We start from the raw sequence: 12,292 nt of genomic DNA, 5'->3' as shown, positions 1-12,292 counted from the left end.
CCTCATCCAGACAGGATAAAGATACTGATATTTAGATATAAATATATTGAACACAACCGACCCCAACACTGAGCCTGGGGCACACCCCAGGGCAGCACCACACACCCACCTTCAGCCTGGGGCACCCCAACAAGTCCCTGCACCCCCAACTCCAATACCTTCCCCCTTCCGAGCATCCCAGGCTGCCAAGTGCAGCCTCAGGCAATGAGGATGCAGCTGGATCTGCACAAGGACATTTATTTAAAAAAAAAAAAAGTAAATAAAACAAATAAAACAACAGTCAAGTGAAATGGATGGTGGGGAGGTGTCACCAGCAACCACGCAGCGATGCTGGCACGGTGGGGAGGCAGCAGGAGACCGAGGGAGGGTGGGGGACGAGGCAGGACTGGGGCCAGGGATCCCCAGCCCAGCACCCAGGGAGATGTGGGGGGGGAACAAGGACTGTGAGGGGCAGCAAGGGGTGTGGATAGAAGCAGGAGCCGATCCCCGACAGGCCTGGGGCTCCCCGCTGGGGCAGAGCACTGAGCATCCTCCTGCCCCGGGAGGTGGAGGAGCCCCAGGGGGCAGCAGGAGGAGGGGCAGAGGCAGGGCTGGGGCAGACCTGGCCCCCTGGGAAGGGCTGCCAGAGGCAGCAGGAGTTTGGGGGGCACCGGAGAAGAGCACCCCATCATCACAGGAGGACCCCGGAGGACCACGAGCAGCATCTCTGCCCACAGAGCGGGGCGGGCAGGGCTGAGCCCTGCTGTACATTCAACAAGAGGGGCAGGGGCTGCCCCTGCGTGGACGGAAGCAAAAAACCAAAGCACTTGTGTGCCCCTGCCCTGTCTCAGGGAGCCGGGGCAGAAGGCACGACCCTGGGAAGGAGGGAAGTGCTGGTGCTGGGCGGCTCCGGAACCCTGGGCAGATCCCAGGGAGGTGGCTCCAGCCCTGCTGCCCACATCCCTCCAGAAGCAGCCAGCAGCTCAGGGGGAAAAGCACCGGGCTCCCCGTATTCCCTACACCCCCCCAGAGCGAAAGCTCAGCTCCCCCGAGCCGCTCAGCACCAACAAACCCCCCAGCAGCCCCTGCCCAGAGAGCAGGGCGAGTCCCACGCGCAGCCTTGTCCCTCCTGGGGGAGCAGCGGCCAAGGGGGTGCAGGGCAGCCCCCCTACTTGTCAATGAGCCCCCCCTCCTTCAGCTTGAAGTAGAAGAACTTCTCCAAGGTGTTGGCACACTTGCAGTAGTCGCTGTCGGGCGGGTTGTACTCGCGGCAGTTGGTGATGATGCGCTGCAGGTCGGCGATGAACAGCTTCTTGGTGACGTAGTAGCGGTTCTTCAGGCGCTCGGTCATGGTCTTCAGGTCTGGGGTGGGGGGAAGGATCAGCTCCCCCCGTGCCAGGACGCTGCAGCCCCCCAGCCACGGAGCTGGACGCCAACCAAGGCTCCAAACTCATCCCCTTTTCTTCTGGACTGTCCCAGGGCTCCCTCCCTCCACCACCCCGTCCCGAGCACCAGCACCTACCGATGGGGAAGCGAATGATTTCGTAGTAATCCGGTGCTTCCGACTTCTTCACCGGCTCCATGAAGGGCCACGCGCTGGGGTGGGTCTGGGGAGAAGGCGAGGGGCAGGTTAGGGAGCACACAGCCCTGGGACACGGGGTCCTGCTCCCCCCAGTCTGGGTCACCCCCTCTGTCCTCCCCAGGGCAGCCTGGGGTTGCAGGCAGCTCCAAGGGCTGTCAGGGAAACAGGCACCACGGAGTGGAAGGTCTGCTCCCGTCCGCACCTTGATCTGGGCCAGGAGGTTCTTCAGGGTGTTGTAGAGCTGGTCTGGATCCTTCAGCTCTTTCCTGCAGGGCAAAACCAGCGCTGTGAGCCCAGCAGGGGCGGCTTCAGCCCAGAACACCCGCTCCCCCTGGGCTGCACTCACCCCTTCTCCTTCCCCAGGGGTTTCCATCCTGTTTCTCCTGGAAGACAAGCACTAACATCACCACACTGACCCCACGGGTGAGGGAAGACAGAGCCCTCCTGCCAGACAGCCCTTGCCCAGCAGAAGCCAGCAGGACTCACGGATGCCGGGGACGCTCTCGATGGGGATCTGCCGCACGCCCTCCTTGAAGCAGGTCAGCCCGGGATAGACCTTGCGGATCTGCGCCTGCTTCCTCTCAATCAGCTTCTTGATGATCTGGGGTTGGAAGAGGACGTTGGAAGGGGGAGAGCAGGGCTTGCAGGACGCTCCGGGGAGCCAAACCAGGTCAACAAGACTCCACGGGTGCAAAGCACCCCGGGCTGGAGGCAACCCTGGCCAGGGCAGTGTCCCATCTCTGCCCCACAAACCTGCTCCCAGGGGAGGCTCAAGGGATGGTGCCCGAGGGCCAACGCATCCCCACATCCCTCCCCTGCGTCCAGGAGGCTCTGGCAGGGGCAGCAGAGCCCTGCACCCACCCCCCAGGACACACCTCCTTCTGCTTCTTGATGATGTGGGAGAGCTCCGTGTAGGGGATGCGGGGATTCAGCTCACACTCCATCAGGGTCGCCCCCTCGTAGTCCTTAATGTAGCCCAGGTAGCGGCTCTTGGGGACTTTGATGTCCTTGGAAAAGCCCTAGGAAGGAGAAGGTGGTGGGAGGGGGCCAGCGGGCAGGAGAGCCACCAGAAGCCACCCCAGGTAAGGAGCCAACCTGCTTCTTGAAGTAGCCGATGGCGTACTCATCCGCGTAGGTGAGGAAGTAGAGGATGTTGTGCTTGATGTGGTACTCCTTCAGGTGGTTCATCAGGTGTGTCCCATAACCCTAGGGGAGCCACCATAAGACAGAGACCCCCACCTCGTGTCCCCCAGGACAGAACTCATGGCCCCCTCCCACCCACGGGCAGCTGGAAGAAGCCCCAGAGCCATCGCTGCTGCTCGGGGCCAGCGCTGAGCGGCTCTGGTTACCCCAAGGGGTGGGATATGTCCATCCCAGCTACCTCAGGACCATCCTGCTCCGCTTCTCTGTGTCCCCCAAACCCCAAAACCACCGTGCTGGGCTGCCCGGGACCCCCGTGCTGTGCCCACCACCCACCTCCCCGCTCACACCTTCACTTGCTCGTTGGACGTGACGGCACAGAAGACGATCTCGGTGAAGCCCTGGGTGGGGAACATGCGGAAGCAGATCCCCCCAATCACTCGGCCGTCCTTGATCAGGGCCAGGGTCTTGTGCTTCCTGCGGGCGGCACGGCAGACGGTGAGATGGGAGCCCCCCGCGCTGGCCCTCCCCGCGCCCCCCGAGCCACGCACGGGTCAAAGACAAGGCGGGTGATGTACTCCTTGGGCATACGGGGCAGCTGGTGCGAGAAGACGTTCTGCAAGCCCACCAGCCACATCAGGATCTTCTTGTTGGACTTCTGTGAGAGCGAGTTGCCGATGACGTGGAACTCGATGATGCCGCGGCGCTCCTCCAGCCGGGCTGTCTCGTCTCGTGCTGCGTTGGCCGACAGCAGGCTGGTCTGCGGGGTTTCAGAGAATCGTTAAATTATGGAATGGTTTGGGTCAGAAGGGAGCTCAAAGACCATCCAGTTCCACCCCTGCCATGGGCAGGGACACCTCCCACTGGATCAGGGGCTCCAAGCCCCATCCAGCCTGGCCTTGGACCCCTCCAGGGATGGGGCAGCCACCCCTGCTCTGGGCAGCCTGGGCCAGGGCCTCCCCACCCTCACAGCAAAACATTTCTCCCTAAGATCTCATTTCAATCTCCCCTCTGTCAGCTGAAAACTGTTCCCCCTTGTCCTATTCCTACATCCCTGATCAAGAGCCCCTCCCCAGCTTTCCCAGAGCCTCTATCAGCACTGGAAGCTGCTCTAAGGTCTCCATGGAGCCTTCTCTTCTCCAGGCTGAACAACCCCAACTCTCTCAGCCTGTTCTCAGAGCAGAGGTTCTCCAGCCCTCAGATCATCTCCGTGGCCTCCTCTGGACCCATTCCAACAGTCTGATATCCTTCTAACACTGGGGATTCCAGAACTGCACACAGCACTTGGACATGGTTTAGTATTTGATAGGAATGGTTGGACTCGATGATCTGGTGGGTCTTTTCCAACCTGGTGATTCTATGATTCACTCCAGGTTTCACCAGCCCCAGGGCACCGGGAAAGCCGCTCTGCGTGTCCTGGAGAGCACCAGTGCCCCCCCAGCGCCCCTCGCCCCGTACCTCAGGGCCCAGCATGGCAGCAGGGTCCGTGATGGTCAGCATGACCTCGTTCACCAGCTCCATGGGGATGTCTCCCATGACACGGATCCGCTTGGCATCTTCCAGCGTCAGGCTCTCCGGCAGCTTCCGCTTCTCCCCTGGGGAGCGGAGCAGCACATCCAGCACCAGGAGGGACCCAGGAAGGTCGCGGCTCCCTCAGCGCTAGGTGAGCACCAGCCCTACCTGGCAGGGGCTCTGGGGTGCTGGCGTCCATGCTCGCGGCAGAGCTGCTGTTGCTGAGCTTCTTGCTGAAGAGCGGAGCGGTGGGCACAGCCACGGTGCTGACTGCAGCTGGAGGAGAGCAACGACGTCCACGCCACGCTGGGGCAGCCCAGCCAGCACCACCCTTTATCACCACCCTCACACCTTGGTCCTTTATCCTACAACCCCCAAGCTGCGGGGGGAGCTGCTCCCCGAGATACCTGGGCGAGAAACCAGCTGGGCACCCTCCGTGGCCGGCACGGTGAAATCAGCCTCCCAGATCGGAGAGTTCTCGCCGTAGATCTCCTCCTCCAGCATGGAGAGGAACCTGGCAGGGAGCAGCACCGCGCTGGGCGAGCGGGCACCAGGCACACACCACCCCTCGCTCTGTGACCGTGCGCGAGTGCCCCACGGTGCGGAAAAAGCCTCCCCCTCGGCGCCGCTGCCACCCCTGCATCAGGCACCTACTTGGGGAAGTGGGTGAGGATCAACGTCCGCTTCTCCGGCACCAGCTTGTCCTTCTCCACACGGAATTTCTCCAGCAACTGCCGGCGGGTGACTGTGAAGATGGACTTGAGGAGGCTGCGCCCGAAGACGTGGGTGGTCTCGTAGCGGGGAAGGCTGTCGCAGCTCTGCGGCACGTGGCAGTAGCACAACCACCTAGGAGACAAGAACGTGGTCCGGTGACAGGGATGCACCAGCGACCCCAGAGCATCCACATCCCTCCTGGGACAACACTGCTGGAAGCAAGGATGAGGAGAGCAGGGTCCAGAGGATCACGGCTGGGGCTATTTGGAAGCAGTCTCCCCACTGGACGCCTGCTCTCCTCACCTGGGAGAGGCTCGGACCCCAAGCACCAGGGGTAGGAGGCGCGGGCAGACCCCAGCGGGGCTGGCTCAGCCCCGTCCTGCCCTCACCTCGTGTAGTTGACCTTGTAGGTGGCCACATCGTCGTTCTGCGAGCGCTGCCGGAACTGGGACGGCGTCTCCAGCTTCCAGTAGTTGAGGCAGAGCAGGAACATCTTGGAGAGCTCGTACATGGTCTGTCGCTCCTTGGGCGGCAAGTGGCTGAACTTGTACTGCACGAAGTTCAGGACGCCCTGGGGAGAGGAGCGGGCGATGGAGAAGCACCAGGGGCTCCACCAGAGCCTTCCCGGCTGCTCCCCTGGAGAGGGAGGTGACCGCGCCGGAGCAGCAAACCAGGACAAGTCATCGGCGCAACGCGTGAGCCCAACTGCAGCCTCACCTGCTCAATGTTCGGTTTCTCGAAGGGGGGGCTCCCCAGGGACCCCTCGACCACCGGCTGGCTCATCTGCAGGATGCATTTCCGCAGCAGCTACGAAGACACCATCGGACACGGTTCCTGAGGTCCCGGGCACACCACGTAGGGCGGAACAAGCAGAACGCTGCCGCGGGGCTGCACCCGTTCCCACAGCCAGGAAGGTGCCGGGGTTCACCTCGAGGCACGTTTGTTTCTTCTCTGGGAACCTTCCTCCCTCCCTCCCTCCGAGACAGTCGCTCCCAGGGCAGGGCTGGTGGGACGGCTCAGAGCCATGGACCAGAGCTCCCAGGAGAGGACAGGGAGCGGCACGGAGGGACCCACGTGGCCACCCCACCACAAGAGGGGCAAGGAGATATGCCCGGCCCCAGACGCACCTTGAACAGGTAGAAATACACCTGCTTGGTGTCCGTGTCCTCCTCCTTGTGCACCGACATGAAGAGGTTCTCCACGTCCACCACCATGCCCAGCAGCCGGTTGATCTCCTCCTCCGAGACGTTCTCCAGGTGGGATACGTGATCCGCTGCGGTGGAGAGAGGCGCGGTGAGACCCGGGGTGGGGGGTCCGCACTGCTCACCCCTCCCCAGGGGGGTCCCCGGGGTTACCCAGCGCGTGGCTGCAGCTCCGGCAGGGCTCGCTCAGGTTGGTCACCGGCTGCTGCAGGTCCATGCGGGGGGCGGTGGGAGGGTTGGGGTTCTTCCAGCCATTGCACTTGCAGGCGTCGTTAGCCTGGGATGAGGGACAGGAGGTGCCGTCACACAGCAGCTCAAACCCTGCCTCGCGCCAAGGCTGCTGCCCATCCTCCTGCACCCCTGAACAGCTCAGCACCCTCCTCCTGCATCCCCTGCATGGCTGAGCATCCCCATCCTGCATCTCCTAGCCCATGCACGCCCTTGCATTGCCATCCTACGCCCCTGCCCAGCTCAGCACCCTCCTCCTGCACCCCTGAACGGCTCAGCACCCCATTCTGCATCCCCTGCGTGGCTGAGCATCTTGATCCTGCAACTCTGAGTCCATGCATGCCCTTGCATTCCCCTCCTACACCCCTACCCAGCTCAGCACCCTCCTCCCGCACCTCTAAATGGCTCAACAAGCCCATCCTGCAACCCCTGCAGGGCTGAGCATCTCGATCCTGCATCTCCTAGCCCATGCATGCCCTTGCATTCCCTTCCTGCACCCCTGCCCAGCTCAGCACCCTCCTCCTGCACCCCTGAACGGCTCAGCACCCTCCTCCCGCACCCCTGAACAGCTCAGCACCCTCCTCCTGCATCCCCTGCATGGCTGAGCATCCCCATCCTGCATCTCCTAGCCCATGCATGCCCTCGCATTCCCCTCCTACACACCTACCCAGCTCAGCACCCTCCTCCCGCACCTCTAAATGGCTCAACAACCCCATCCTGCAACCCCCTCATCATGCACGTCCTGTCACCCCCCTCTCGCAGCCCCTACCCAGCTCAGCACCCTCCTCCTGCACCCCTGAGCGGCTCAGCACCCCATTCTGCATCCCCTGCATGGCTGAGCATCCCCATCCTGCATCTCCTAGCCCATGCACGCCCTTGCACTCCCCTCCTACACCCCTGCCCAGCCCAGCACCCTCCTCCCGCACGGCTCAGCATCCCCCTCCTGCCTCCCCCACCCTGCCCCCCCCTCCCACCTTGCAAGCCGAGAAGACCCCCAGCTTCTCCAGCTTCTTCCCACGGGGGAACCCCCGCACTTGCGCCTTCCGCTGGCTCGCCCGTTGCTGCTGGCTTAACCCTGGCCTCGCCGGATCGCTCGACCCGCCTCCTCCGGCCGCCGGGCCGCTCCCAGCCCCTCCGCTCCCCGTTCCCGTGCCCGGAGCCGGCGGGGGCCGCCCGGGCTGCGCGGCCTCCGGCTCCGCCATGCCTGCCCCCGGCGTGCGCTCGCTGCTCACTGCGCCTGCGCGCTGGGGACGCCGGGATCGGTAGTTCCTAGCGGCGGGGAGGGCGGATCCGGTGCTACCGGCGCCGGTTCACGACGCCCGCAGCCCCGGGCGGGAGCGCAGCTCCCGCCCGGGGCTGTGGGCGACGTGAACCGGCCCAGCGAAAGGGGCAGCCGCCTTTAGCAAGGCCCTGAAAGCTCCTCTTGAGGCGCTACCAGCGGCTCGGGGCCCTCAGGAGCCCTCAGGAGCCGCAGGAACCCCCCTCCGGTAACCGGTAACCGCGCCCCGGTTCGAGGATGCTCGGCGCGGCGGGGCGCGCTCCGCTTTCCCGCGGCGTCTTCCATATATGGAGCGCGGCCACGCCCCCTTTGACCATATATGGCGCGAGGCCACGCCCCCTCCCGGAGCGCGCCTACGCCTCTTCCGTTAAATATGGTGCGTGGCCACGCCTATTTTTACCAAATATGGCGCTAGGCCACGCCTCCCCGCCGTAAGCCACGCCCCCTCAGTAGAAACACGGGGTGCGGCTATGCAGATGCGCGTCGCCAAGTGTGTGTGTGGCCACGCCCACTATTACCATATATGGTGTTGACACGCCCCCAATCACCATATATGGGGTGTGATGGGCGTGGCTTGGCTCCAGGCCGGGTCGAGAGGGAGCGGGCTCAGGCTGGAAGTTGCTAGTAATGGCGGAGGGGGGGGGGGGGGGAAGGGGGGAATAGGGAAAGGGGGGCATGGAATGGCCTGGCACCAGGAATGGGGGCATGGAGTGTTCTAGAATCATCCAGAAAATGGGATTCAGGTCCCAGAACCATCTAGAAGATGGAATTCAGGATCGAGAACCATCCAGAAGGTGGGATTCAGGTCCCAGAGCCATCTAGAATATGGGATTCGAGTCCCAGAACCATCTAGAAGATGGAATTCAGGACCCAGAACCGTCCAGAAGATGGGATCCAGAACCATCCAGAACCATCCAGAAGGTGGAGTTTGGGACCCAGAACCATCCAGAAGACGGGATTCAGGTCCCAGAACCATCCAGAAGGTGGGATTCAGGATCCAGAACCATCTAGAAGGTGGAGTTTGGGACCCAGAACCATCGAGAAGACTGGATTCAAGTCCCAGAACCATCCAGAAGATGGGATTCAGGATCCAGAACCATCCAGAAGATAGGATTCAGGTCCCAGAACCATCTAGAATATGGGATTCAAGTCCCAGAACCATCCAGAAGGTGGGGTTCGGGACCCAGAACTATCCAGAAGGTGGGATTCAGGACCCAGAACCATCCAGAAGGTGGGATTCAGGATCCAGAACCATCCAGAAGGTGGAGTTCGGGACCCAGAACCACCCAGAAGATGGTATTCAGGTCCCAGAACCATCTTGAAGATAGAGTTTGGAACCCAGAACTATCTAGAATATGTGATTCAGGTCCCAGAACCATCCAGAAGATGGAGTTTGGGACCCAGAACCATCCTGAAGATGGAGTTCAGGTCCCAGAACCATCCTGAAGATAGAGTTCAGGTCCCAGAACCATCACAAAGATGGGGTTCAGGTGCCCCAATCCTGCCCCAGGGGGTTCCTGAGGATGCTGAGTGCTGTGCGTGTGCTGGAGCCCCTCAGCCAACCTCATCCCCCTGTGCCAAGGGGGATGGGAAGAGGTGCCAGGGGTGACAGCACAGCCCGGCTTTTCTGTGTGGGCTCAGCGGGGAGCGTTGCAAAGCCCAGGGCCAGGCAAAGCCCACCAAACACCGAAACCACGCAAATAAAAGTCAGGAATATTTATTACATATCAAAAACAAACAAACAAACAAAAATAAAGCTACGTGTTCCGGGCAGAGACCCCACCAGCGGCACACGGTCCCCAAGCCCCGGCAGCCGGGCTCAGCCTGGCCCCGTTCTGTTCCCGGTCACGCCTTGGCCCTCTCGGCTGCGTCGTCGGCGCCGGCTGCCGGCTGGGCCACCACGGGCCCCATCTGGATGGGGACGTTCCTCTCGGGGACGGCCGGCAGGGCCAGCTTGGGGGCTTCGATGCGGAGCTGACCCTCCTTGGACAGGGAGCAGGTCAGCGCCTCGGCGTCCACCTCCTCGGGCACATCCCACTCGCGCTTCAGCACCTCGTACTTGTAGGAGAAGGAGCCCTTCTCATCCGTGTTCTGCGTCTCCTTCTGCCCCACCAGCACCACCTTCCTGCCCACCACCTTCACCGACAGCTGCTCGGGCGCGAAGTCCTTGACGTCCTGGCAGACGGAGAAGCCTTCTCCGGAGCTCTGGGTCAGGGCCGCGCTGGGCGCTCGCTCCGCGGCGATGCCGAGCCGGCCGGGGCTGCTCATGAGCTGCTCGAAGCTGCTCATGAATTCCCGAGCTCTCTCCATCTCCAGTCGCAGCTCTCGCTCCAGCTCGGCAAAGAGGGTACCTGGGTGCGGCCAGAGGGTGCGGATGGGTCCCAGCCAGGGGAACAGGGAGCTGGATGCAGGTGGCATGAAGTGCAGGCGGCAGAGCATCGCTGCTCCTGGGGCTCGATCCGCTGCGTCCCGCTGCTCGGCTCCGTGCAGAGGCTGGAGCGATTCTGGGCTGGGGCTCGGGGAGCAGCAGGTTTTATCCTCCCGTACCCAGGGGTGTGCCCTTTCCAGAACACTCTCTCCCCGCTCACCCTCCTGGAGCCATCGCCTATTTTTGAGAGGCTGATTATTATCATCCGCCAGCCAAAATAGCAGCGCCTGTTGCTGGGGACGAGTCACACGCCCCAAATAGGGACCCGCGGTCACCGCCGCCGGCTCGAGTTTCTGCAGAGCCACCGTGATGCAGCCCCGGACACGGGACCCCGGTCTGGGGTGGGGGGTTAAACACGGCCCTTCCCGCAGCCCCACGTTTCGGGGGGCTCGGCGGAGACAGGCTGTGCTGTGCCAGGAGCGTGGGGACAGTCCCACCCCTACAGCAGCGTGTCCCCAAGTCACCCACCACCTCTCGTGCTTTCCGGACCCCCCTTCCTCCCTGGGGGACCCTCGCTGTCCTGGCCTGACCCCCCTCAGCCCCCTCCCTGTGCACCCCAAAAGGGTTTGTGGTCTCCCTGGGGTCCCCTCAGGCAGCTGAGGGTCCCGCAGAGGGGATGGGGGAGCAGAGGGGGTGCTTCTGCGGACGGGGGGCTCTGGGCTGCAGGCTGTGGGGGGACAGGGAGGAGAGAGGCCAGGAGGAGAGGAGCCAGGGAGGAGAGGAGCCCAGCCCCGCTCCTTGCTTGGGAAACAGAAAGTCGATGGATTTTTGGCAGGGGTGGCTCAGGCATCTCGCTGGGAGGCTGAGGTGATGCTGCTAATTATAAGCCAGGCCGGCAGCGGTGCGAGAGTCAGGGCGAAGGTATGCTGGGCACGACGTCAGAGGCGCCTCTCCTCACCGATGAGTAACAAGAATGAGCTGGAACGGGCTGGAAAGAGCTGAGCTCTTCTCCACAGGGTGACGTGCTGGGCAGGATGAGGCCACTCCTCCCGGCATGGGGAATAAAAGCTGCGGGCGACAGCAGCGGGCACAGCGCTCCGAGAGGAGAAAGCAGCAGCAGCGAAAGCAGCAGCAGCGAAAGCAGCAAAAGAAGCAGAAGAAGCAGCAGCAACGATGTTTTGCCGCATGCACCTCGCCCCGTTCGCCTCCAGCTCCCTGGCCACCCGCCTGGGCACGGTGAGAACCCTCTGGCCGCACGCCGAGACCATCTTCACCGAACTGCAGCAGGAGATGGAGAAAGCTCGCGAGTTCATGAGCAGCTTCGAGCAGCTCCTGACCAGCCAAGGGGCCACGGCCTTGGAGCGAGCGCCCAGCGCGGCCCTGACCCAGAGCTCCGGAGAAGGCTTCTCCGTCTGCCAGGACGTCAAGAACTTCGCTCCCGAGGAGCTGTCGGTGAAGGTGGTGGGCAGGAAGGTGGTGCTGGTGGGGCAGAAGGAGACGCAGAACACGGATGAGAAGGGCTCCTTCTCCTACAAGTACGAGGTGCTGAAGCGCGAGTGGGACGTGCCCGAGGACGTGGATGCCGAGGCGCTGACCTGCTCCCTGTCCAAGGAGGGTCAGCTCCGCATCGAAGCCCCCAAGCTGGCCCTGCCGGCCACCTCGGAGAGGAACGTCCCCATCCAGATGGGCTCTGCAGCCCCCCAGCCCGGAGCAGCCTCCGAGAACGGAGCCACCAGCAAAGCCTAAGATGTAGCGGGAGGAGCGATGGCCCACGGCAGGACCGGAGCAGATGGGGCAAGTCTTGGGATTTAGCACAGACAAGCTCCATCAACAATGATGTCATTTTTTTTCACTATACTGGAATGTTTTTGTATCCAATAAAATAGCTTTTTGCATAGAACCTGCTCGTGCTCTCTTGGTCTTGATTGATGGGGAGGTCGGGCTCTGGTCTCAGCTCTTGATGCCAAAGGAGCTCGATGCACAGAGAGGGAGGAACCTCTCTCGGTTCTTCAGGGCAGCAGAAAACGGGGCCAGTGGCCCCCAGCGGGAGGGAAGGGGTCTGAGCGGGCAAAGGATCTGCCCTTATGGGCAGGGGGGAGGGAGGAAGGTCCCAGGCAGGGCAGGGCAGCCCCACTCTTGGGGCCAGCGCAGAGGCAGCTCTCCCAGGGAACCGGGAGGCTGGCAGCACCCGCGCCGGCTCCACACAGCCCCTCGCTCCCCGTGTGATGCCAACACAAGAAAAAACACCTGTGCTGGGTGGCTCACCTGGGTGTAGGGTGCTTGTCTTG

General features: G+C 62.9%; 3 protein-coding genes across 3 annotated transcripts; 1 reads left to right on the top strand and 2 right to left on the bottom strand.

Annotated features, from left to right (window-relative positions):
* Positions 1-229: 229 nt before the first annotated feature.
* On the bottom strand, positions 230-7,640 carry KAT2A (lysine acetyltransferase 2A). Its single transcript, XM_069876968.1, has 18 exons — positions 7,332-7,640; positions 6,283-6,406; positions 6,055-6,200; positions 5,645-5,734; positions 5,317-5,498; positions 4,868-5,059; positions 4,621-4,727; positions 4,382-4,489; positions 4,160-4,296; positions 3,253-3,461; positions 3,052-3,178; positions 2,657-2,767; positions 2,437-2,580; positions 2,048-2,162; positions 1,908-1,944; positions 1,764-1,827; positions 1,502-1,586; positions 230-1,341 (listed from the first exon to the last, which is right to left on the bottom strand). The coding sequence occupies exons 1-18, from the start codon at positions 7,557-7,559 to the stop codon at positions 1,148-1,150; spliced, it is 2,400 nt and encodes a 799-aa protein (XP_069733069.1). The 5' UTR covers positions 7,560-7,640; the 3' UTR covers positions 230-1,147.
* Positions 7,641-9,337: 1,697 nt separating this feature from the next.
* Positions 9,338-10,154, bottom strand: LOC138731271 (heat shock protein 30-like). The gene has a single exon (XM_069877085.1). It carries the CDS (start codon positions 10,073-10,075, stop codon positions 9,482-9,484), a length of 594 nt encoding a protein of 197 aa, XP_069733186.1. The 5' UTR covers positions 10,076-10,154; the 3' UTR covers positions 9,338-9,481.
* Positions 10,155-11,087: 933 nt separating this feature from the next.
* Positions 11,088-11,904, top strand: HSPB9 (heat shock protein family B (small) member 9). Its single transcript, XM_069877079.1, has one exon. The coding sequence runs from the start codon at positions 11,178-11,180 to the stop codon at positions 11,748-11,750; it is 573 nt and encodes a 190-aa protein (XP_069733180.1). The 5' UTR covers positions 11,088-11,177; the 3' UTR covers positions 11,751-11,904.
* Positions 11,905-12,292: the final 388 nt, after the last annotated feature.

This window comes from Phaenicophaeus curvirostris, chromosome 26 (genome assembly GCF_032191515.1).
Source record: "Phaenicophaeus curvirostris isolate KB17595 chromosome 26, BPBGC_Pcur_1.0, whole genome shotgun sequence".
Taxonomy (NCBI): domain Eukaryota; kingdom Metazoa; phylum Chordata; class Aves; order Cuculiformes; family Cuculidae; genus Phaenicophaeus; species Phaenicophaeus curvirostris.
Note: the sequence above shows the minus strand (reverse complement) of the source record. Positions and strands in the feature narration are given on the sequence as shown.